Raw genomic sequence first — 22617 nt, 5'->3', positions numbered from 1 at the left:
CTTGGCTATAAGATGACTGCTAACAGACGCATATTGTAGCTTTTAATATGTGAAGTGTTGGCCAATACAGTTGCTAGAACAGTAAGAGGTGTTATATTACATTAAGCACTTGTTACCGAATATAAACCGGATATGCAGAGCCTCCTGAACATTGGCTAAAATGGTCCGTCCTCGATTGTGAAATGACGATATCAGGAATCACTATTACAAACCACTGGATCTACTACCTCTCCTAGTAGCCCCCACCTGATACAACCAAATGACTAACACGAGTATGAAGCTTCCTTAACAACAAGAAGGCAGAAACTTCACGGTATGAGCCCCTAGCAGTGCCAGATTAGTCTCCCAGTCCCTATCTTCCAGATGCACACCAAATAATTAACACGAAAAGGCATATCTATTTTGTTTTCCAAAACGCTGTGTGTTTTAGACCCTAATGTCAACTTCATAATAGCTCCCAAGATATCACTTTGTTTTCCAAAACGCGGAGTGTATTAGACCCAAACGTCAACTTCATAATAGCTCCCAAGATATCACTTCGCCGGGACAGCAATAAGATATTTAACTTTCTATGAGCATGAGACATCTCTAAAAGTAGCCAATGAGACAAGTTAACCCAGTTTTTTATTTTTCAGGTTTTCCTAAATTTATTGCATTCAAAACTAGAGGAAAAAATTAAATAGATAGGGAAATGCATCAATTTGCAAGTAGGCATCCAGAATTAAAGTAGGCATATTTATAAGCAGTTCAACACAATTTTAAATTTCTCAGTGTCTTGTATACTCCACTAATCATTTTACTTGAACAGATCCCTTGTAACAACATAAAACTGTTTATACCATGTTGTTCGTCAATGGATAACAGCCTTTAGAGGATGAGCTCTTAGTTTTGACAAATCCAGGTTTGAGTCCAGTTCTTCATCTAATTCCCCCACAATGCTTCTGCAAATGGAAATTGAAAGAAACAATAGGAGTTAATCTACGCGACAAAAAAATTAGTGGACTAACAAATAATCAAAATAATATAGTGGAATTATAAAATAAACCATACATGTTGTCACCCCTTATGATGTATAGACCCAACACAAGTTGCTGGACACCTTCCTGCATATTAAAGGTCAACAATGTTAAAGTTTATTAGAGAAATTGATGAATTTCTATGTGATGGAAATTACAATAAACTAAAATGAAGGAAATTAAAAACAAAGAAAAGGTCAGAAGTATTCGGGATCTACTTGTCAACAGTGGAAAAAAGCACATTAACATTCATAACTGTATTCTCAGCAACATGCAGCAAAACATATAGACAACCATAGCAGACAATATTCATAGTTAACTTCCCCCATAATCAGAACTATAATGCAATTCTTCCCATGATGAAAGCAACCCAAAATACACATCAACCATGTATCAAGAAACACTTTCCAGTGTTTTGTGAGAATGATTAAATTAGAAAACTTATAAAATCTATAGAAATCCTTGAATCCATGTTGGGATTATGAAATAACAAACAAAAATATAACTACAGAAGAAAATTAGGACAATAAACCCACTGAGGAAGCAAAAAACATAAATTTAATAATTAACTGTTTCTCTTTCAAATGAAAAAATGTTGATACTGTATAAAAATGCAAGTTCCTTAGGACATTGAAAAGAGTAACACTTCATGAATAAAATCCAATAGTGTTTCTATGGAAACTAATTCAAACCTTAGTGGAATAAACCCGTTCATGAGATTCATCAAGAATTATATTTGTAGCCTGGTCAAAACCTTTTAGAATTCCCTGAAAACAAAAATATAGAAGTCAGTACTGTAATGGCTTTTGTCACAAAATTTTGCTACCGTGGTCCAAAATAAGAGTCCTCACCACTATATTGCGCCCATCATTAGTAATAACTGAAATTGTTTCTGCAAATAAAAAATTATGTTTCAGAAAACAAAAACGAAAAATAGATCCCCAGATTATATGCTCATTCAGTAAGGAAAATTTTGGATTTAGTAGAGACAATTCATTATTAATAATAATAGTAGCCATTATTCAAGATATCAATTGCCAGGCTACGTGTAAACTAAGAAGAAGAAGAAAATATGTCATAATGGGTTTGATGATCGCATACGATCTACAAGAGATTCAAGCCCAGGCCCACTTGACATTTTGTGAATTAGAACACAACTAACAAGCTGAGTACTTCAACGCAGTGCTGGTCACACCTTTACAAGGTCAGCTGCGAAAAAAAAAAAAAAGGCCAAGTTTAATATAGATGCACATAATTAAAAAAAGGAAAACTTCAACTTGATAAAATATAAGAAAAATATAGGAACCATAGAATTGCAACGAAAAGTTAAAATGGTAGTAGTTTTAAACTTTTGATGGACACTCTCTTTATTTAAATATAAATTAAAAAAGAAAGGTAAAAAAGAAGAGAGGGAGTGAGGAGGGAACACTTCATCCATGAAATGAAAAACTAAAATGTCTTGATCTGGTTAAACTTTACAGAGACATTTATTTCCCAACTATCAATAATGTTATTTTCACATATAGTGTAATGCACTTAATGTGATGTGGGAAAAAAAAATACTAAATGTGATGTCACTTATGGAACAAGGAATATCCTAATTAACTGCAATACAACAATTAAGTGCAAACAAAAAGTTTTAAAAAATATGTGTTTCCTGATGGTGGTAAGATTGAATAAATAATATTTTACTACTGTTGATTGATAAACAATTCATAGCCTTACAAATAAGGATTTTCATCAGGCCAGCACCATTTAAAACACAAAGATCTCAGATATATAATATGCTGATGCTGTTACTTCTTATCAGCCTGTGGAAGAATAGGAAGAAGCCTAAGCTCAAAGTTGAAGACCATTATGACACCATCTTGGAGTTCAAGCTTCTTCAGTATCAAGTGGAATATACTCAACCTACCCCTAGTGGTAGTTCAGAGAAAACTCAAGTTGGCCAGTGTGGAGGAAAAGCACACAATGATGCCTAAAAACTAAAAAGGTAAGTTGTGTGGATTAAATAAAAGACAGGTTTCTGATACCGAAAACGGAAATAGTAATCCTAAGATTTTGTAGATGCTCTCTTTGAATGAGTATAAATTATAAATTACAAAGATGATGCATTCTGACCTTCCTGAAGCCAAATTAGTTACAGTAGTCCAACACTTAGCCCTCAGACACTGAATAGTAACAAACATGGTTCTAACTTCTAAAAAGGGAAGTTATGTGGATTGATTTTTGGCCGATAAGAGGTATTCTATCTATCCAGCAGTTACTCAAACTTCTTGTGATACTTGTGTTATCCTTCTTGCAGAGGCTATTCCAGCTACCCCTGGACCTTCCAAAAGTCATCAATATTCTAAATAATGACGATGAATTACCTTACATCTTGCAGCCGTGGCTAAGGCCAAGAGGGTCAAGCCTCAACTAAGATAGAGAATAACTCCAAAGCTGGATCAGAAGTCTCATAGGTGATTACCTTACTCAAGAGATCAGAAGTCTAAATTTTTTTAGAGCTTTAACCCCTTATGATGTCCTCTCATGTCAGTCAAGAGATAGCTCAAAGTATTACTTTAGGCTTGGAGATGATACAGATAAGACGTTAGCAATGCCAGCCCAAGAAACGATGAATAAGGGTGGGAATGGAACAGAGCAGCCCATCAATACTGAGGTCCCCTCACAAGTGGAACCTCAAGCTTAAATCTCCAAGTAGCATTCTTTAAAGTAAATTCTTATATTAGTGTTGTTCTACTAGTAAACTTCTGAGGGAGGATAAACTAACCCCCTCCTTCCCTTCAATTTAAGAGGATTCCTTATCTGCTCACACTGGTCAGCCTTCTCTAATGTGCCTGTGCGAGCTGAGACTCCAGCCTGACAAGATCGTGCTTCTGACAAGGATCAACCTTTTAAAGGATTGAACCTGTTCTAGTGCTTCTATAGCTGAAGTGGCTAATACCGCCGCCATGGTAACAAAGGTAAAGTTTCCTTGTTTGTAAATTCCATTCTTGTTCTAGCATTGGAGGACAGTTAACCACATTTTTCTCTATGGGCTACATATTCCTTTGTTCCTATAAAATCTGTAAGGTCAGTAGGCTGCCAAGGGAATTCAGAAATAGTATGATTTACCGAAGTGAGGATTTATTCATCTCGCAATTTCTGGTCTTTTGAGCATCCTTTTGAAGTCACGAGGCCAAGCAGACTGGCCAGACCGAGGGTGTCAACGCCTCCTCTACCCCCACAGGAGACAATTCCTGTGAGTACGTTGCAGGAGGTAAACTTTTCGCTATATCAGTCAACTTCCTCACATCAATCTTCCTTTAATGGTTTCTAACTCATTATTCTTCTCTTAGATGACTATAAGCAAGGATCAGACTAAAAATGCCTTAGAACCCCATTGTAATGGACCTTTACTTTGACAACCTCCTGATCTACATAAATGAGGTGCCTCTGATGCAAGGGGAAGTTGAACCCATCCCCTTGGCGCAAGAATCTACCTAAACCAGAAGGAACTAGAAAACCCAGTCTGCTTTCGATAGATGGTTGGCCATGTCCTTCAATCACATTACCTTGACTAGCCAGGCTACTCCATTTCATGCGCAATAAGGAAAAATAATAATAATAATAAATAAATAAATAAGAGGGTTTTGTTAACGAACCAAAAGAGAGTTATAACAGTGGTTCTCCATTATCAACACTGCTGCTAGGAAATCTAGGAATACGGTGAATAACAGTAATGGCTAGACAATAAATATTACCACCAAACACAAAACAAAATTAAGAAGGGAAAAAAACAAAACAAAAAACCTTGAAGAACAAACAATGCTAATGTTGGTTACAAAAGACAATGATATATATTCAACCTGAGATCGTTTCTGAATTTGAGCCATCGTTCTCACTCAAAATGGAGCTATTCTAAATACAAGCAGTCTGGGTTGGCAATTTTGTCGAACAGTTGGCGTGTTACTTCAGAAGGTGTGTGCTTGTAATTGCGTGATGTGTTGGTGGGGTTTAAAAATAAATAAATAAAGATTATTTGGGAAGATGAGATGCTTTAGAACTACCTCTTTAGTGTAGAAGAGAGAAGGCGGCCACCGTTGGTGCTTTCCAAGTCGATCCTTGCGGTGCTGTGGCTTATCGTCTGTGACAGTGGTCTGTTTGGGGGGAGAGAACAACTTTCACGAGCAGTACGTCCCGCGCTTAATTGTGCAGTAGGGATGGTAATTTGACCCGCGGGACCGGTACCTGCCCCGTCTGCTCTGTTTATAGCAATTTTGGGGATCATTTAGCTTATTTAAGGACAAATAATTTCTATTAATGAAAACTCGTGCCAATTCGGGACGGGAAAGGGAGGTCACCCCACTCATTTAGGTAGGTAAATTATTAAATTACTCTTATTTTTTTTAAGAGCAATGCTAAACACAGTCGCTAAGCCGACTGTGAATTAACAGTTCCTCTTGTCATTAGTCCTAATAGTTATAATTAATGTATTTATTAATTGTACGTTTTCTATTTTTATGAAACACTAAAAATATATATATTTTTTGACAATATTACCCTTTTAGTCTCTCTCCTTACTTGAACTATATCAAAAGTGTCATTAATACATTAGATGTTTCCTACTTTTAATAGGACATTAAATAATTAATTTTAACACAAAACTACCTTATTTATTTCTTTTATTTGCCTCTACTTTTCACCCCTTCATCAGTGTGTTTACTTACATGCATATATATATATACACACACATATAATAATGGATTCTTTTATTTTTTTTAGTTATTGTTTAACAGTGAGTTGAGGGATAATATATATATATATATATAATTAAATTTTATAGAGAATGAATTCTTATCTCTCAATAAGAAAAATAAAAAATAAAAAATAAAAAATTTTATCCCTCAACTATCACTGTTAAACAATAACTAAAAGAAAAAAAAAAAAAAAAAAACAAATCGATTATTATATATGTGTGTGTAAACACACAAACGAAAGGGTGGGAAGTAGAGACAAATGAAATAAATAAGGTAGTTTTGTGTTAAAATTAATTATTTAATGTCCTATTAAAAGTGGAAAAGATGTAATGTTTTAATGACATCTTTGATATGGTTTAAGTGAGGAGAGAGACTAAAAGGGTAGTATTGTCAAAAAAATAAATATTTTTAGGGTTTCATAAAAATAGAAAACATACCATTAATAAATACATTAATTACAAATATTAGGACCAATGAAAAGAGCGACTGTTAATTAGCATTGCTCTTTTTTTAATATATATAGTTAGCTCTAAAAACCTTAAGTCACATTCACTTATTTTCTCAACTATTTTATTGAGCAGCAAAACCCTATGAACTAAGAACACTCGTACCTTTGAATTTTATTTTAAATTATTGATTGTCCATTTGTTATGATTTTTTTCAATAGTTATATAATTATATTTAAGGGAAAAAAATTTAAAAATGAGGAGAAATTTTGGAACTAAACGGGGCGAGGCGGGTGTCCAAGAGGATAAAAAAGTTAAATGGGGGCAGGGATGGGTGAAAAGGTCCCCCGTGTAAGCAGTTTTGGGCAAGGGTTTCTAAACGGTTGTGGGGGCGGGGAGGGTACATTAGCCCAAAACCGCCCCTGTTGCCATCCCTAGATGAAAACGGTGTAGATTAGAACTGAACTCATTCTCGTCCCGGTTTAGCATAACTCTCCAACCACTTCAAAATCGTTAATTTTATAGGATAGAGAAGGCTGGACCGATTTAGGAGAGTTTTGTAATTGTATTACTAATTTTATAATCTTGGTAATAATTCATTTTCTCTTATGTTTGCAAGATCAATTTCCAATTAAAACTTGAGATTTTAATGTTATTGTAAAAATATCAAATAAGAATAATACATAACGATTTAGTGTTATTATAAAATTATCAAAAGAATACATAAAGTTTCTCAAATAAATTTACACTACATCAAGTAATTAGAATAGGATAGATACTCTAAGGTTTATTCTTTAATATTTACCTAACATGTTTAGTAAACAAATAAATTATAAGAACAAAATTACAATATACCACTATAAATAGGCAAGGGGCGGGTGATCTTTTTTTTTTTTTTTTTTTTTTTTTTATTTTTTTTTTATTTTTTTTTTATCTCCGCGTGAGTTTTCAATCTCTAACTCTATTTTCATTCCAAAATCATTTCACCACCAGATGTTTATAGTGGAGCGGGGTGGGGCAGCCCCGCAGATGTTTTTTTATCCCTAGCCGACACATGTACATTTAGAAAATGTATATATGAAAGACGAGACGTGGGCACTTAGGAGACATATGCATGTGAGACGAGAGTTTTACTTTCTTTCAGAGTTGTGTAAGAAATATGTCACACATCTACATGTAATATGTCGCACGTCTACATGCGAGACTACGTCTGAATATTTTCTAGAATTGTGTTGGGAATTTTGGAATATTGAAGGGGAAGTTTTGTAGATAGACAGGAAGAGTAGAATGTTAAAGAGGCAGATAGTTTCTAAAAGTTTTGAAAGGATGTCTATAAATAATGAAACAGACTTGACTATTCGAAATAATAGAATTATTCCCCACATAATCATTCCACACAATTGTCATTATCCTTATGATTTAGAAAAGTTGAAACCAAATTTCACTTTAAGTGTTGAGAAGATAATAAAAATTAAGACATAGATATGATTTTAGAAATATGTGAATAATAAAAAGAGAATTGAATTTATAACTATTACTAGTCTAGCATTCATTGTTAATATTGTTTATTTGAATAAATAAATATATGTGAAATTAATAAATTTAAGATAATATTAGATTAAAAATTTAGAAGAAATATTTTATAAATTAAATACATAAATAAATTAATGTTACTTGAAAATAACCTCAAATTATCTACCTACTATATTTCTTACACAACTGAATCAAAATCACTTATCTAATATTCTTTCATCCACATGAACATTAATATTTTCACCCATTTTAAAAATAACCTCGAATTATCCCCATAAATTTTCAATATCACAAAGTTTAATAATTTGATCATGTAAAACTAACATGGAGCCTCAACACTCTTGTAGACAATAATTTTAGTGTGAATTGGGCTCAAATCTTCAACCTTAATTGGAATGGGAATGAATTCTCTGGACTTGGACCAGTTAAACTTCAAGACCTACCAAGCTAGCAATCCCAACCCACGCCCATTTAAAACAAACAAACTCGAGTCCGATTGACAAGAAAGGAAGGGTCAAAAACTTTTCCACCCATCGAGAGAATTAGAGAGGAAAATGGCATCCATTTCCTTTCCTTCCTCTCGGAGCTGCTTCTGCGTTGTGAATCCCAGTCCCTGTTCCACCAACCCTCCTCATCTCTCGAATCCTCCAACCAATCCGACCGTTCAGCTCTGGGCACACCACCATGTCAGAAGAAGAAGAGTGTCAGTGTCTGTGTCACCTCTTCCCTCTCCTCTTTCCACGTCGAGAGTTTATCCATATCACTTCAAAATCAACAAAAACAGGCTCAGCCATGTCAATTTCAGACTCAATTCAGTTAATTGCTTTAGCGAAAGATCATCAGAATCTGAAACCCAAGTGGGTTCGTCGTATCACCCCAAAATCAGTAAAACGAAGCTCAACCATGTCAATTTCAGACCCCATTTAGTCAATTGCGTCAGTGAAAGATCAGCAGAATCTGAAACCCAAGTGGGTTCGTCGTCGGCCGGAGTCGATGGCGTTGACACTGGGCTCGACGTGGAATGTCTCGTGACGTCTTCTTCATCCTCTGAAGCGGATGAGCTGTTGAAGAGCTCGACAATGGAGATTACAGAGGATTCGTCTTCATTGATGATGGAATTATGGGAATGGGCACTGCTGATTTCGCCATTCTTCTTCTGGGGAACGGCTATGGTGGCCATGAAGGAAGTGTTGCCCAAGACTGGTCCTTTCTTCATATCGGCATTCCGGCTTATACCGGCCGGTTTTCTATTGGTTGCCTTCGCTGCCTCACGAGGTCGGAATTTCCCTTCTGGACTCACTGCTTGGCTCTCCATCTCTCTCTTTGCACTCGTTGATGCTACATGTTTTCAGGTCTTTCCTTTCCCCCTTTCCTTTTTCAACATATTATATATATAATGTGAACCAGGATCCTCTTCATTTTTGTCCAAAATGCCCTGTATGGAACACAACAACTTTAAATTGTCAATGCAACAACTACGTAAATGTGTTAAATTCTCGATTTGATGGTGTTATAATGTGGCAACACAATGTAATATGTTGCATGAGAATTGTATTAATGTTTTGCATTTTTTAAAAGTTGTTACATGGGTGTTGCATTTTGTGTGATGTAGCTGTGTTGCATTGTGATATAGTTGTGTTGCACTGTGATGTAGCCATGTTGCACCAGTGCACAAGATGAGTGCAAAGGATTCCCTAAAGAGGAGGGGATCGTATAATGTATATGTGTATAGATTATATTATTGAATTTTTCTGATAAAGCAAAAGATTTAACTTTTTGCCATGGTCTTGTAATGCTGGACAGGGTTTTCTTGCAGAAGGATTAGAAAGGACATCAGCAGGTCTGGGCAGTGTATGTAATACTCTTCTTTGCTTTATCAAATTGTAAAGTTTCATTCCATCTGCAAGTTTGAGGACTTAGAATAAGTAAAGTCTATTGGGAATTAGTGGGTAATTTTTGTTCTTTTTTCTTGTTTTAAGCTTAAGTTGTTTAGGGCTTTTTTTTTTTTTTTTTTTTTTTTTTTTTTTCCTGAATGTTTTTTGACACACACACACACACACACACACACATAATAAAATAAAAAAACTCTTTATTTTAAACTTAAGTTGTTTAGTTAACCTCAGTGCAGTTCAGAATCAAAATTGTAAAATTCATGCAAAACTTTATTTTGCTAGTTTTATTTTATGTATTTTAAGAGAATCTTCATTGCCAGATAATCAATGTTTTAGAATTGTGTAAATGATAATAAATTAAGTTCTATGCATGCGATAACACTTTAGGCTTACCCAATAGTGCAGTGACATGGATACTCAGGCACGGATCTGTTAAGGGCTGAGTGGGGGCATGCGTCCCCACTGAAATTTTTTATTTTTACATTTTATACCCCTAAAATTATACTTTTTTGCATTTATACCTATAAAATTTTAAAATTGCCCCCACTGAAATTATGAAAAAATTCCTCTATATAAAATTGCCCCCCGTCATATGAATTCCTAGATCCGTCCCTGTGGATATTCCTGCTCCTAGGACGTTTTCATTTCGTTTAAACAATAAAAAGATGGTATACGATTACTTCTGTCATGCGCTTGTGCCATTTGTAATATTTTTATTATTATTATTATTTTTTTAAACTGAAATATTTCAATTTGATTGATGTTTCTATGTGTGAATGGTAATGGCTAAGAGTTTGAACAAACTATTGCAGGTTATAATTGATTCACAGCCGTTGACCGTGGCTGTACTTGCTGCATTGTTATTTGGTGAATCTATTGGGTTGGTTGGAGCTGCTGGGTTAGTTCTTGGTGTCATAGGTCTTTTACTTCTTGAGGTATTTATATCTTTTAAACCTGGATTTCTCCTTGCTTCTTTTTATATTGAAGTCAAGTTGATTACAAAAGAAAAAGAAAGGGAAATCTTATCCAGGGAGGTAGTTATAGAGAAAAAAAAAGTATGCAAAGCTTCATTTTTTACCCATGTTGATATGTAGAAGAGCTACTTGACATGTATTTCAGTGCTTGTCAAGCTGCCTGTTGGATGCATTCTACTTTTTTATTCTTGTTAATAAAATATACGGTTCTTGTAAAATAGCTGCTATATTCTTTTATGTATCTGGTGCTTTTTTGTCAACATCTTGTTATATGGTGGTGGAAGATTAATTATATATATTGCATCATTCATCCCTCTTCACGAGTAATTATCATGCCACACGTAGGGAAAGTTATGGTATTCTGGATGCTTATGGTTTAGTACTCATGTACTTCATTTAAAATAAAATAATTAAAAAATAGTGCTTTTTGTGTAAAGGTGAATAATTACATTTAGAAAGATATAGTAAGTTCAGATGAATGCACCCATTGACATGGTCAAATATATCAATGTGCATGCCTGACCACTGGTTGAATAACATTTGTGTTGAAAAGGAAATTTTACATCAAACCTTGCTGTTTCTGCGGTGGTTTAGATTGTTTACCTCTTAATTCGAACCAAAGAGCATCAACGTCAGTGTGCAGATTTGAATGTATGAATTCACGCATAACTTCTTTGGTGCTTCTGTTTTTCAGTTTTTACCATAAAAACCAGTCTTCATACACCCCCAGAACACCAGCCCTTGATGGAAATCCCTTTTAACCTTCGAGTTAACATGGTGCAAATAACAGATTTCATCAATTAATTGAAGCTTTATATATTATACTCTTTAGACCTACAACCATACAATCAGATGACGTCTAAAGCCAAAGATACCCTGTAAAATTACACAAAACCTAATCCAATCGTCCAAGCACTCATCATGCATCTATGCAGTTCAATCATGTAATGTATCTTCAGTAAAAGGTGGAAGAATAGCATGACCTGTGCTCATTGTGCAGCTTCTTGTAATGTAATTGATCTGATGTCCTATGCCATTTTGTTATCATTTGGATAGAGTACTTTTATGTAATATGGTTACTGTTGGTGCAAAGAGAAATGTCACAGTATTTACGTGTCTGCCTATACTGCTTTAGTATAGTGATGAGAATTATCTTCCAGGTACCTGCACTTGCTTTTGATGAGAGTAACTTTTCATTGTGGGGAAGCGGGGAGTGGTGGATGCTTCTTGCAGCGCAAAGCATGGCAGTTGGTACTGTCATGGTCCGCTGGGTTTCCAAGTACTCTGATCCTGTCATGGCTACTGGATGGGTAAAATGTACCACCTTACTTGATTATTAGCTTATTATTGATCTTATATGATTGAATAATGTACCCTAGAATTGACGATTACGCCATAGAAATTTTTTTGTAGCCCATGATTGGGATTGTACCCTTTTAGTAGGATTTTTAATGTGTCCAAAAATTTCTCATTATTCTCAATTCCATCTACTTGGGTTGGCTAACAGAATCCCTTTTCATCAGTCATACACCATAGAACTCAAATTGTAGTTACGTTCTTAAGAATCATGTCTTGTCTTATAACCATGCTTCTCCTAGGTCTTTCTCCGTTCATTTTTCTACTTTCTGATATCAGTCTTTTGTACCGATGAATTCAATAGTCTTTGTTGCATATTGCCGAATCTCTTTGTCTTTAATTTGCAGCACCTTTTTATTTATTGAGAACACACATGCATATATATTCATGTACCCAGTCATCCTTATTAAAATCCTTATTTCAACTAGTAACATCTTCTAATATGTTAATTCTCAGTTGTCCAACATCCTGTGCTACTATAAAGCATGGTCTGTCTTCTAATTTTTATATAACATTTTCCATGTTACAAAATAGGTATCGCACAATGATGTAGCTTTCCTCTTTGGCTTCATTCTGTCTTTCTTCTATTGGGAACTATAGCCTTAAAACAGTGATTTTTTTTTTTTTTTTTTTTTCCCTGAATTTAAAACAGTGAAAATGATTTCTCCTGGGCTATTTCTTAGCCAAAGTTCCAACTATATCATGTTATCATGTTGTATATTGTCACATTGTGGTTTTGGGAAATCTGTGCAATAAGCATAAAGTAGAAACTAACATATGTTAAACTCTTATTCCAGCACATGGTTATTGGTGGTCTCCCTCTTGTAGCGGTCTCCATCCTTAATAATGATCCTGCCCTGAGTGGGAGTTTGAAGGAGCTTACAACAAGTGATCTTCTGGCGCTTCTGTATACCTCCATTTTTGGAAGTGCCGTCAGCTATGGTGTATTCTTCTACAATGCTACAAGAGGTCATCTCCAAATTATGATATTGTTGTCTTCTTCACAACATATATTTTCACATACTTCTTTCTAAATTGTTAGTCTATTATCTTTCCTTGTGGCCTCCTTTATAAGTTGAATAAAGCTGGCCACCAGATAGTTGGGAAAAATAAATATATTGTTGCTTTACTTTTTTGTGGAATACATAACTGATGCACCTTTAAGCTATGTTAAATAGCATAACAGTGTCTAATTCTAATTGCAAAAAGGATTGACCTTGCTTTGCTTATTCATTTCAGTTGCTTTGCTTATTCATTTCAGGTAGTCTTACAAAGCTCAGCTCCCTCACCTTTCTAACTCCAATGTTTGCTTCAATTTTTGGGTAAGTTCATCCAACCAGAACGAAATTACAAAAACTGAAACTGCATTTCTGTTCAACTGTTTGAATTAGTTGTTAGTTTTCTGATGGAATTCGGAACAGCTGACACGAGAGATGAAGTGAACAGTACCTGAAGAGTTGTGTTGCATTTGATGGATATGATTAGCTTCTATCCCCTTTTTTGTGCTTCATTCTCTGTAATATGATTTACTTCGAAATACAGGTTCCTCTATCTTGGTGAGACCTTTTCACCTGTGCAACTAGTTGGAGCATTTGTTACTGTGGGTGCAATATACATGGTCAATTACAAAGGTAACGAATGAGGTGTGTAGAAAATGGGTGCAGTTACTGTGGGTGCAATATACATGGTCAATTACAAAGGTAACGAATGAGGCGTGTTGAAAATGGGTGCAACTAATTGTAAACAGAGAAAGTAAGAAGATGTCAGGTTGGCTCGTCTTCCAGTCGCTAATATGTAGCTGCCATCATCGTCTAGTCTCTTATCTTGGCACACCAGTCATCAAGGCCTAAATTTGATGCAGGGGACCAGCTTCTTTTCATGGGAACATTTTGTTTTAGATGAAGGTAAAAGGAGCATCTATTCTTTAATATTTGTCTGTAAATATTGTAAATGTGTCGAGGCCTATATAGCATGGTATGTATTATTGACATGACAATGTGTTTATCGAACAAAACATGAAATTAATAGCGTATATACTTCACAGATTTAGCTGTGCGTTAAAAGTTTTCATTGTGTCGACAGTTTAGGAATGTTGACTAATGTGTATTTGAAATGAGATTATGCAATATGTTCAATCAATACCAAGAGATAAAAGAACTGGGGTGAACCAAACGGCTGTTAACAGTAAAACTTCATAAAAGGTTGCAAAGTATGCAACCACAAAAAACAATCTTTTCTGAATGAAAAGTTACAACTGAAAAGATCAATCCATAAGCTGAAGCAGCTACAGCAGCAGGTAGCGTGTGAAGACCTCTTCTAAAACCAACTCAGCAATGCGCTAGTCCTATCTGCTGATGCGCTTCCCTTTTCTTTCCAATCAGTCTTCTTTTGGCATCATCTATATTACAGCCTCCTGGCTCAGATAAAGCATGCCTCTGAAAGCTCAGTGGAATCCGATCATCTCTAGAACCGGACCTCGAAGATGTCCAGCAATCTGTTGAATCAGCTGAATTTGGTTCCCATGAAGTGGAAGAAACCCAGTGCAGTTGACCACTCACAAAGCTGTTGCTCCCTGAGGATTCTTGCTCCTCCATGTTCTCCACTTCCACTGTACCACCCCTAGTGGTTACATACTTGTGAAGACTCGGCTCAATCAGATCATCAGCAACGACCACTTCAGACTCTACAAAAGGGTCTATTCTCTTCTTCCCAACAGGATTGGCTCCTAAAGAAAAATTGTCAGTGTTCTTGTTAAGCTGCTCACTTGTGGGGCTTCTTCTTCTTCTCTCTTCAGTGCAGGACAGATTGGAGCTTGTAGAAGAGTTGAGGTCAGCAACTGCTTCGAGGATGGAACAGGCCTTGGTAACACAAGGTGGGAGAGAAACTGCGTTGGTGTTCTTTTGGTGGAAGTTTTGGATGTCTTCAAGCAATAATGCAGCATAGGTCGGATTGGGATTGGGATTGGGATTGGGATTGGTATTTGGATTCAGTAGTGTCTCAGGATTGAGGTCAAGGTCTCGGGATCGCCTAGATGATCTGCTTCTTACTAAGGTTTGGGGTTTAAGGCTATCATCTCCTGATGCAATTGCAGTCACTGTAATATCCCTGGCCATTGATTGCAATCCTTTAGCCTCTTCCACAACCAGCTGCTGCTCCTTTCCTCTCAAATTCACAGTAACAATCTTGTCCGCGGCACCTTTTTGACTGGTTTTGTTCTCACTCCCTTGCACTACTACTTTCTTGTTACTTGCATTCTCAATGTTTGGCTTGTGCATTGCAGCCTGCTGTATTTAGCATAGAAACAACTAGTTGTAAAATCAAGAAAACATGGTAGGAATTTGCATAATTGCATGTGAAAGACAAAGGAGTATTGAAAGATTAGGTAAAATACCTGAGGCAGAATGTTGTTGTTGGGCAGGGTCATTTGTTCCGATCCGGTTATATTTGTATCGATCTCACTCAAGGGGTTTCTTCTGTAAGGAGATTGATCAGCTTTCCTTGAATTGCTGCGGCTGAGGGACAATGGCTGTTGCTTGTGTTGGTTGGAGTGGGCATCCTGGTTTTCATTAGAAGCTCTAACATTTGCCCTTGCAGGGGAGCAAGAGCGAGCTGTGTTTCTCTTCACCGAGATCCTTTTCTTTGCAGCAGCAGACAGAGGTTCTGCACCACCACCATTGTTGCTCTTATCCATTGCCAACGAAGAAACTGTAGCAGGGACGGAGACTATCTTTCCAGGTCTACAACTATCACCACCATTGGCAGATGATGGTGTAGAATCAGCAACACCATTAGTACCATTTCTTCTACCCGGGGACCGGCTCACCCTTCTCCCACCACCACTGTTGCCTCTCTCCCTGCTGCCCGAACGCTGCTGCTGCGGTTGTTGGTCTCTTTCTCTGCTAGGTGTCCTCCTCCTCCTATGGGACGGCGAAGGAGAACCCCTAGATTGGCGCTGACGCTGCCGGTTGATTCTCTCCCCTGCAGCAGTCTCATCAACAACATTGTCATCATAAGTACCATTGCCTTTCGCAGTCTCATTGTCAAAGTCATAACTCCTCTTTGAACCAGAGTACTTAAGGCCGCGGTGGGGATTGCCCGTGTTGTCAGATGACCCACCGGCCTTCTTGGATGAAGAGCTCCGGCTAAGCCGTCCACACTGGATCAGAATGGCATCAACCTCTTCTTTGGTGCAGCTTGATGTCCTCACCACTACGCTGCCACCATTACTAAATCCACCATTACAGATATTACCTGCTTCAGATGTAGTAGTACTAGTAGTGGCTGTGGTCGTGGTGGTGGTGGTCGTAGTAGAGGCGACCTTCTGGTCTTCTCTACCCTTTTTCTCTTCTTCAGAGTGCCTATCAATGTCATGGCTCTTTCTGTGCTTTATGACTAGTACTTCCTTCTTCGTAGTTTCTTCCTCTGTCGTGTTCTTCGCTACTTCGGTACTCAGTTTGGTTTGATCTGGTGGGCATGGAAGTGCTCTAGGAGGAGGAGGAGGAGGAGAAGTAGTTTTCTTGCTCAAGCAAGTACCCATTTTTTAGAGAGAGAAAAATGCAGAAACTAGAGAGAGAAAGTGAAGGAATAATGAGAGAGGAATGGAATAGTTGTAGTAGAAGAGAAGAGGAAAAGGGAAAAGGGTTCAGTGTCCGAGAAACACATTCTTCATTTTTGAAATAACAACGGTTTGGATTTTAGAGAGAGAGAGAGTGTGTGAGGAATTCAAATTTTTTGACAGGTAGGCGGGGAATCTGTGATTTAGCCGTTAGATGGTCATTTTTTAAACTGATGTCAGACCCACCACCACCACGAGAGTGAACTGTCTCACCAGTACATAGCATCATTGTTCCTTTTGTATAGTTAATGATCTCTGAAATTGAAAACATCTTTAAGATTTGGAATTTTTGTAACGGTCGTCTGGTGGGGGCAGTGTTTGGCCATAGATCTGATTGGGTTTCTGTTTTTATTTTTCTTTTCTTTTTTCTTATTTGCTTTCTTGAAATATAAAAAAAATATCATGCTTATTCTGTCGAAAACTAAATCCTCTCTTATTTTTTCTAATCTCATCTTGTGTCATCCACTACATTCGTGACTTGGTAGTACAAGGTAACCCACACATTTGCGTTATTAAATATATTACATCATGTTAAGATATTACATTATCGATAACTTAATAATTTAATACTTTTATGAAGTTATTGCATTATCGATTTAAAGTTATTAAATTATCGATTTAGTGTGTTGTGACTAAGAGGACACAAGAGAGAATTTTGATTCTTTTTCAAGATAGATCTTGACGAGTTTTGTGCAGGATGAAACATGCTCGAGGAGTAATTTTAGAGTAATTTTAATATCTCGATGCAAGTGTTATGTATGAGCGTGGCTAATTTGACATGGTTTTTTTCTTGACTCGGTTTAGCTCACCAAATGATGAAAATGCTGCAAAATGATATATGCTTATTAGATTAATCCTGTCCATTTTGAGTATCATTGACTAAATGGGTCATTGATCTAGCCCTAATTTATATTCATTTCTTAAACATTTTGGCAGTATATAGTATTAGAAATATGAAGGAACAGTTTTATTTGCCAAAGAAAATAATAGAAAATGGAAATCTCTACTTTTCCAAATGTTTGGAAAGTGCAACATTATATTAAACATTTTACAAAAAGAAGATACTGAAAAAATAGTCACTAATTTATGAAAAAATCTATGATGTCTGTCCTTCATAACACTAACACACCCAGAAAAAAATGGGGCACATTTTTTATTTATTTATCATTGAATGAAGCCATGGAGATGATAGGAGAGGATCCAAATCCAAAACCATATTTGATCAGACATGATTTTTCATTTTAAGATGTCTCAAATTTATGTCTTATTTGAAAAAAAACGTAAGAGTATTGTATATTTTAAAAAAAATAAAAAATGATACAACAAACCACTCTCTCACACCCCCAATTATTTGAGGGATTCGGTTTTTTGGTATCACTTTAGAGTTTTCCTTTTAAAAAACATCAACTTCAAAAACTTAAAAAAAAAATAAAAAATGATAGGACAAACCACTCTCTCACACCCCCAATTATTTGAGGGATTCGGTTTTTTGGTGTCACTCTAGAGTTTTCCTTCTAAAAAACATCAACTTCAAAAACTTTTTCAAACATACAATATTAAGCTTGGGCAGAGGGAGAAAAACACTTCTAATTTTGGGCAAATATTACTTTTAAGGATTTTTTTTTTTTTTTTTTTTTTTTTTTTTTTTTTTTTTGGTATACAAGTGCATTAAGTTTGAAAAATGATTAAAGAAGGGTTTGAGGTTACAAATTTAGTCATGTGCAACATTTTTAAAATATAAAATTCTGAAAACACAATTTTCTCTTCTAATAATGGCCTTATGAGAGAGAGCGCGGGGAAATTGACTATCAGACGAATGAAAGAGAGAGAACATAAAATTCCTTTATGGTTCAACTTGCCTTAGTGAAAGGACTTCAACCGTAAATGAATTGCAATGAAAATACATGCAGAGACTGCAGCACAGTAAGAAGGTTAAGAGAAATAAAGATGGCGAGAGATAAAGAGGGAGTATGATTCGTATGAAGGAGCATAAGATAGTTGAGAAAGTAAAAAAAAGGAAAGTTGTGTTAGAAGAGAAAAGCTTAAGAAAGCATAATTAGAGCACACTATTACAATGTGTCAATGATTGCTACTTTCTTTATTTATAGGGTCCTAAAATATCTAATTATATATAGAGAAATAAAAGTCTTTATAAGTATGGTTGCGTTGGTAAGGAGTCGGGAGATAAGTCCTTGAGGTTTCGCTGGGAGTACTAATTGCATAGTAGCGCTTTGTATTCTTATTGATCACAATTCCTAATTTACACGTTCTTTTGAAAAATATAAATTTTAAGACAAAATTACCCTTTAAATTTTTATTTTTATTTATTATTTTTTTTTATGTCTCTCCTTTTATTTTCCTCTCCTCAACTTTATCCCTTATATCAATAACATTTTAGATTGCCAGAAAATATATATATATCTAGATTATTTTATTTTCTTTTAACTATATATATGTGCGCGCGCTATATATGGATTCATATATACAAACATATATATGCATATTACGTGTTATATATATATATATATATAACATGTACATCAATTAAGTGAGGAAATTAAAAAAATAGAAATAAAAAAAACTATATAAATTGTGATTATAGTAATTGAACGTGAATCCATATATAGCGCACACATATATATAGTTAAAATATAATTAAAAATAAAAAATAATATAGTTCATTCTCATAATATTATTTATTTTGGTAATACAAAAAGAAAGAAAATAATATATTTCCTTATATATATATATTTTTTTCTAGAGATAAAACTCAATAGATGAAAATAATAAGAGAGAGATAAGAAAAAATTAAAAATTTATATTTTTAATTTTCATAAAAACAGGAAATCATAAATGAACGTCCATCTCGTTCGGATAAGAATTCCAAGTCAGTCCACTTACTTATTGATTACGTGGTCCATTTATATATATATATATATATATCTCTCTCTTCATTACTTGAGTGCACTTATCCTTTGTTTTAGATTTATGATTAAACCAATCGATATTTATCCTCCAACAAAAAGATTTTGTCTTTATCTCTTGATCAAATTATCCTTTTAACCTTGGTTGACTCAAGTGTCAATTACCCAATTCTTTTGAGAACAACAACAGTATGTAATTTTCTTCCCATCTAAAAAATTACTGATTTACCCACTGCCACATCATCACAAAATAAGTCCAATTATTCTCCACGTTATTGTCACACAATTTTGCCAAAATGGGTGTCAAAATTTTCAGAAAATATAGAATGGTGTTTTTGGCTCGGGACAATAGTTGTGGATTTCAAAAAGGACAACAATGCATGTCCCAAAACTATTTTTTTTTTTTAAATTATACCCTCGAACTCAAAGATATGTATCAAATTTTATTTTAGTGTAATTTTATTTTAAAGTAATTTTCATAAATGAAAATTTTAAAATGAGAAATCTGAAAATCTCTGTATTCTAACTTTCTAAGCTATTTTTCATGCCCAAAATCTGCAAATTTAAAGAACACCACATAACATAAGAAAGTAATATTTGATTAAAAAGTAACAATATTGTCCAAACTATCCATTTTGGACTTAACATCTCTCCTTAACATAACATCAAAACTAACCTCCGAAAAACAAACATAACACCAAAACTTCATAAGACTGTAAAATCTATGAGATGATAACACAACAAATGAAAAAGACAATGTGAAAGGAAACTAAAAACAACAATGGCGGAGGATGCAAAGCAGGGTCAAACTATCGAGCAAAGATCCTTATGCCAGAAGGAGATTGACACCGAACGAGATCGTGCAAATCATAAGCCCCAACAATGCCAAGAACCCGTATTTCCTGAAAGCAAAAAGATACAAACAAAATTAACAAACACAGAGAGACATCCAAATATATATATATATATATATATATATATTATGTCACTTTACACCGACTTCTCTTGTTTGAAAAATAAGAATGCTCATTCTTGTTACATATAATTTGGCGGTTAACCATGATTTTATGTAAACATCAACAATTTGAACTTCCAAAATACCAATTGTACCATTGTAATGCACGTAAAGGCATTTTTAAGTCGAACAGACTTAAATTGCATACCCATTGGCAAATATAACAGAGAAGGTGAGTGTAATTTTTCATTCACAATGAGTGTTCGTTTCTGTCATAATAAGCCGCAAGGAAGCTGAGTGTAACGAGTAATGCTATATACAAGCAAAACGTTTAGACCGACTAAACAATGCAATGCAACTAAAAGATGATCAATCAGTATCTTGAGGTCCATATGATTTTCAATGGTCATTAGTTTATTTAGACCGACTAAAGAATGTCACTAGTAAATAAGAGTGTTGGAGTGTTCAACCTCTGCTAGGGCAATATTGGAGTGTGTGGGCGTTTGCTTGAACTTTCGAAAAACGAGAGAAATTTCAAATTTTAGACTGACTAAACAATGTCACTAGTAAATGACTATAGGCATCTTTTGGTGAGATCTACTAGGTTTCGTTTTGTTCTTTCCAGCAGAATTCAGTCCAAGTCGATACACACAATTCAGTTTAAAGACAATTTTCCTACACATAGATGTTGTGAGTGTTCGAACTCTGCTAGGACAATATTGTGAGTGTGCATGTGTTTGCTTGCATTTGGAAAAATAAACATACCCAAGGTTAAGACGATTTCTGGGATCACCGGAGGCGTAGCCGGTGAAATAGAAATAGCGGCCGACGATGTAGAAGGCCCCAAGAGAAGCGCAGATCAGGGGATGCTTAATTCCTCCCAAAATCATGAGCATGAAGAACATGGGCAACATTTCCAGCGAGTTCTGATGTCCTCTCTGCAACCACCAATACAATTACACTTTTAATCCATCATATTACACATGCATTTATTGATTATATATATATATATATATATGATCATAATGAACATAAATAAGCATACCTGAACACAGTTGAAGAGCTTAGCATCCTTGTTTTCAGATTCCACAGCATAGAGCGTGGGATAGTTCACCTTGTACCTATCAATACAGTCCTCATCAAATTACTACAAATAAAAATTGACAAAAGGGTTTCATCAATTTCAAAACACTAACATAATATATGTATACATATATAGCTTAGAGAGTGGGATAGCACACTTTTTTTTCCCCTAAAATTAACAAAAGGGTTTCTTCAATAATTCAATTACTCATCTGATTTGAGAAAAAACATAAGAAATTCCAAAAAAAAAAAGCGCTCACACACATATATATACACCGACACACACATATATTTATATAACATACATATATAGCTTAGAGAGTGAAATAGCACACTTTGTTCCCAAATTACCAAAAGGGTTTCTTCAATGACTCGTCTGATTTAAGGAAAAAAAAAACATGAACAAACTCCAAAAAGCATACATATACATACAATAGACACACATATTACTCATACAACACACAAAATGTATACATATATAAGCTTATAGAGTGGGATAGCACACTCTGTACCCAAAAGTACCACAAGGGTTTCTTCAATTACTCATCTAATTTGAGAAAAACATAAGAAATGCCCCCAAAAAAATTAAAAAAAAAAATTTTAATTACATATATATATAAACACACACATATATCTTACTCATGTGCGTATACATATGTAGGTATATATAATGATACATATATAACACATATATAGCTTAGAAAGTAGGATAGCACCCAAAATTAAGGGTTTCATCAATTACTCGTCTGATTTGAGAAAGAAAAAGAAAAAAAACACACACAGAGAGAGAGAGATTGTAATACTTTTTGCGGGCTTGGCCGACTTGAAAAGCCATCCAGAAATTGAAGAAGCAGTAGAGAACGAGAACAAGGGCTACGAATCCGTATTCCTTGGGCAGCGACTCGATTCCGGCCATTTTTCCGATTCCGATCGACTCTCGAAGCTAAGAAGAAGATAGACTAGATAGTGAATAAGATTGATTTGTGAGAGAGACTTTGATGTGGTGTGCGATGGGTTTGTTCAAGTTCTGTTTTGATTTGCTCTATTTATACACCATTTCATTTTCTAACTTCCTTCTTCT

At 35.1% G+C, this 22617-nt stretch overlaps 4 protein-coding genes across 6 annotated transcripts; 1 reads left to right on the top strand and 3 right to left on the bottom strand.

Annotated features, from left to right (window-relative positions):
- Nucleotides 1-663: 663 nt before the first annotated feature.
- LOC132267488 (sm-like protein LSM8) lies at nucleotides 664-5262 on the bottom strand. Its single transcript, XM_059768648.1, has 6 exons — nucleotides 5069-5262; nucleotides 2118-2225; nucleotides 1868-1908; nucleotides 1709-1783; nucleotides 1051-1103; nucleotides 664-941 (listed from the first exon to the last, which is right to left on the bottom strand). Exons 2-6 carry the CDS (start codon nucleotides 2152-2154, stop codon nucleotides 851-853), a joined length of 297 nt encoding a protein of 98 aa, XP_059624631.1. The 5' UTR covers nucleotides 2155-2225; nucleotides 5069-5262; the 3' UTR covers nucleotides 664-850.
- A 2959-nt stretch (nucleotides 5263-8221) lies between these two features.
- On the top strand, nucleotides 8222-14004 carry LOC132266449 (WAT1-related protein At3g02690, chloroplastic). 2 transcript variants are annotated; one of them, XM_059767324.1, is made up of 7 exons: nucleotides 8223-9089; nucleotides 9541-9588; nucleotides 10442-10564; nucleotides 11764-11913; nucleotides 12757-12928; nucleotides 13221-13281; nucleotides 13502-14004. In XM_059767324.1, the coding sequence occupies exons 1-7, from the start codon at nucleotides 8292-8294 to the stop codon at nucleotides 13599-13601; spliced, it is 1452 nt and encodes a 483-aa protein (XP_059623307.1). In that variant the 5' UTR covers nucleotides 8223-8291; the 3' UTR covers nucleotides 13602-14004. The 2 variants fall into 2 exon arrangements, 1 of the variants encoding a protein (XP_059623307.1); XR_009468632.1 differs by lacking the exon at nucleotides 13502-14004 and having other exon boundaries at nucleotides 8222-9089; nucleotides 11764-11920.
- Nucleotides 14005-14039: 35 nt separating this feature from the next.
- On the bottom strand, nucleotides 14040-16630 carry LOC132266448 (uncharacterized protein At1g65710-like). 2 transcript variants are annotated; one of them, XM_059767322.1, is made up of 2 exons: nucleotides 15351-16630; nucleotides 14040-15243 (listed from the first exon to the last, which is right to left on the bottom strand). In XM_059767322.1, the coding sequence occupies exons 1-2, from the start codon at nucleotides 16494-16496 to the stop codon at nucleotides 14287-14289; spliced, it is 2103 nt and encodes a 700-aa protein (XP_059623305.1). In that variant the 5' UTR covers nucleotides 16497-16630; the 3' UTR covers nucleotides 14040-14286. The 2 variants fall into 2 exon arrangements, with proteins under 2 accessions (XP_059623305.1, XP_059623306.1); XM_059767323.1 differs by having other exon boundaries at nucleotides 14040-15240.
- A 3451-nt stretch (nucleotides 16631-20081) lies between these two features.
- Nucleotides 20082-22601, bottom strand: LOC132266447 (uncharacterized). The gene is made up of 4 exons (XM_059767321.1): nucleotides 22340-22601; nucleotides 21499-21574; nucleotides 21219-21391; nucleotides 20082-20400 (listed from the first exon to the last, which is right to left on the bottom strand). The coding sequence occupies exons 1-4, from the start codon at nucleotides 22450-22452 to the stop codon at nucleotides 20325-20327; spliced, it is 438 nt and encodes a 145-aa protein (XP_059623304.1). The 5' UTR covers nucleotides 22453-22601; the 3' UTR covers nucleotides 20082-20324.
- Nucleotides 22602-22617: the final 16 nt, after the last annotated feature.

Source organism: Cornus florida, unplaced genomic scaffold (genome assembly GCF_030987335.1).
Source record: "Cornus florida cultivar Cherokee Brave unplaced genomic scaffold, ASM3098733v1 CherokeeBrave_3.0.0_Hap2_Chr07, whole genome shotgun sequence".
Taxonomy (NCBI): domain Eukaryota; kingdom Viridiplantae; phylum Streptophyta; class Magnoliopsida; order Cornales; family Cornaceae; genus Cornus; species Cornus florida.
This window is presented reverse-complemented; position numbering and strand designations above follow the sequence as displayed.

Excerpts from the sequence above, each read along its gene's own strand:
- LOC132266448 (XM_059767322.1), bottom strand. The coding sequence starts at position 16,496 with ATGGGTACTTGCTTGAGCAAGAAAACTACTTCTCCTCCTCCTCCTCCT. Across the intron at positions 15,244-15,350 it reads ACAACAACATTCTGCCTCAG|CAGGCTGCAATGCACAAGCC; the intron begins GTATTTTACCTA and ends TGCTAAATACAG.
- LOC132266447 (XM_059767321.1), bottom strand. The coding sequence starts at position 22,452 with ATGGCCGGAATCGAGTCGCTGCCCAAGGAATACGGATTCGTAGCCCTT. Across the intron at positions 21,392-21,498 it reads AGCTCTTCAACTGTGTTCAG|AGAGGACATCAGAACTCGCT; the intron begins GTATGCTTATTT and ends TGGTGGTTGCAG. Across the intron at positions 20,401-21,218 it reads AGAAATCGTCTTAACCTTGG|GAAATACGGGTTCTTGGCAT; the intron begins GTATGTTTATTT and ends TTTTGCTTTCAG.
- LOC132267488 (XM_059768648.1), bottom strand. The coding sequence starts at position 2,154 with ATGTCAAGTGGGCCTGGGCTTGAATCTCTTGTAGATC. Across the intron at positions 1,909-2,117 it reads GCTTGAATCTCTTGTAGATC|AAACAATTTCAGTTATTACT; the intron begins GTATGCGATCAT and ends TTTTATTTGCAG. Across the intron at positions 942-1,050 it reads ATCATAAGGGGTGACAACAT|AAGCATTGTGGGGGAATTAG; the intron begins GTATGGTTTATT and ends TTCCATTTGCAG.
- LOC132266449 (XM_059767324.1), top strand. The coding sequence starts at position 8,292 with ATGGCATCCATTTCCTTTCCTTCCTCTCGGAGCTGCTTCTGCGTTGTG. Across the intron at positions 9,090-9,540 it reads TTGATGCTACATGTTTTCAG|GGTTTTCTTGCAGAAGGATT; the intron begins GTCTTTCCTTTC and ends AATGCTGGACAG. Across the intron at positions 10,565-11,763 it reads TAGGTCTTTTACTTCTTGAG|GTACCTGCACTTGCTTTTGA; the intron begins GTATTTATATCT and ends ATTATCTTCCAG.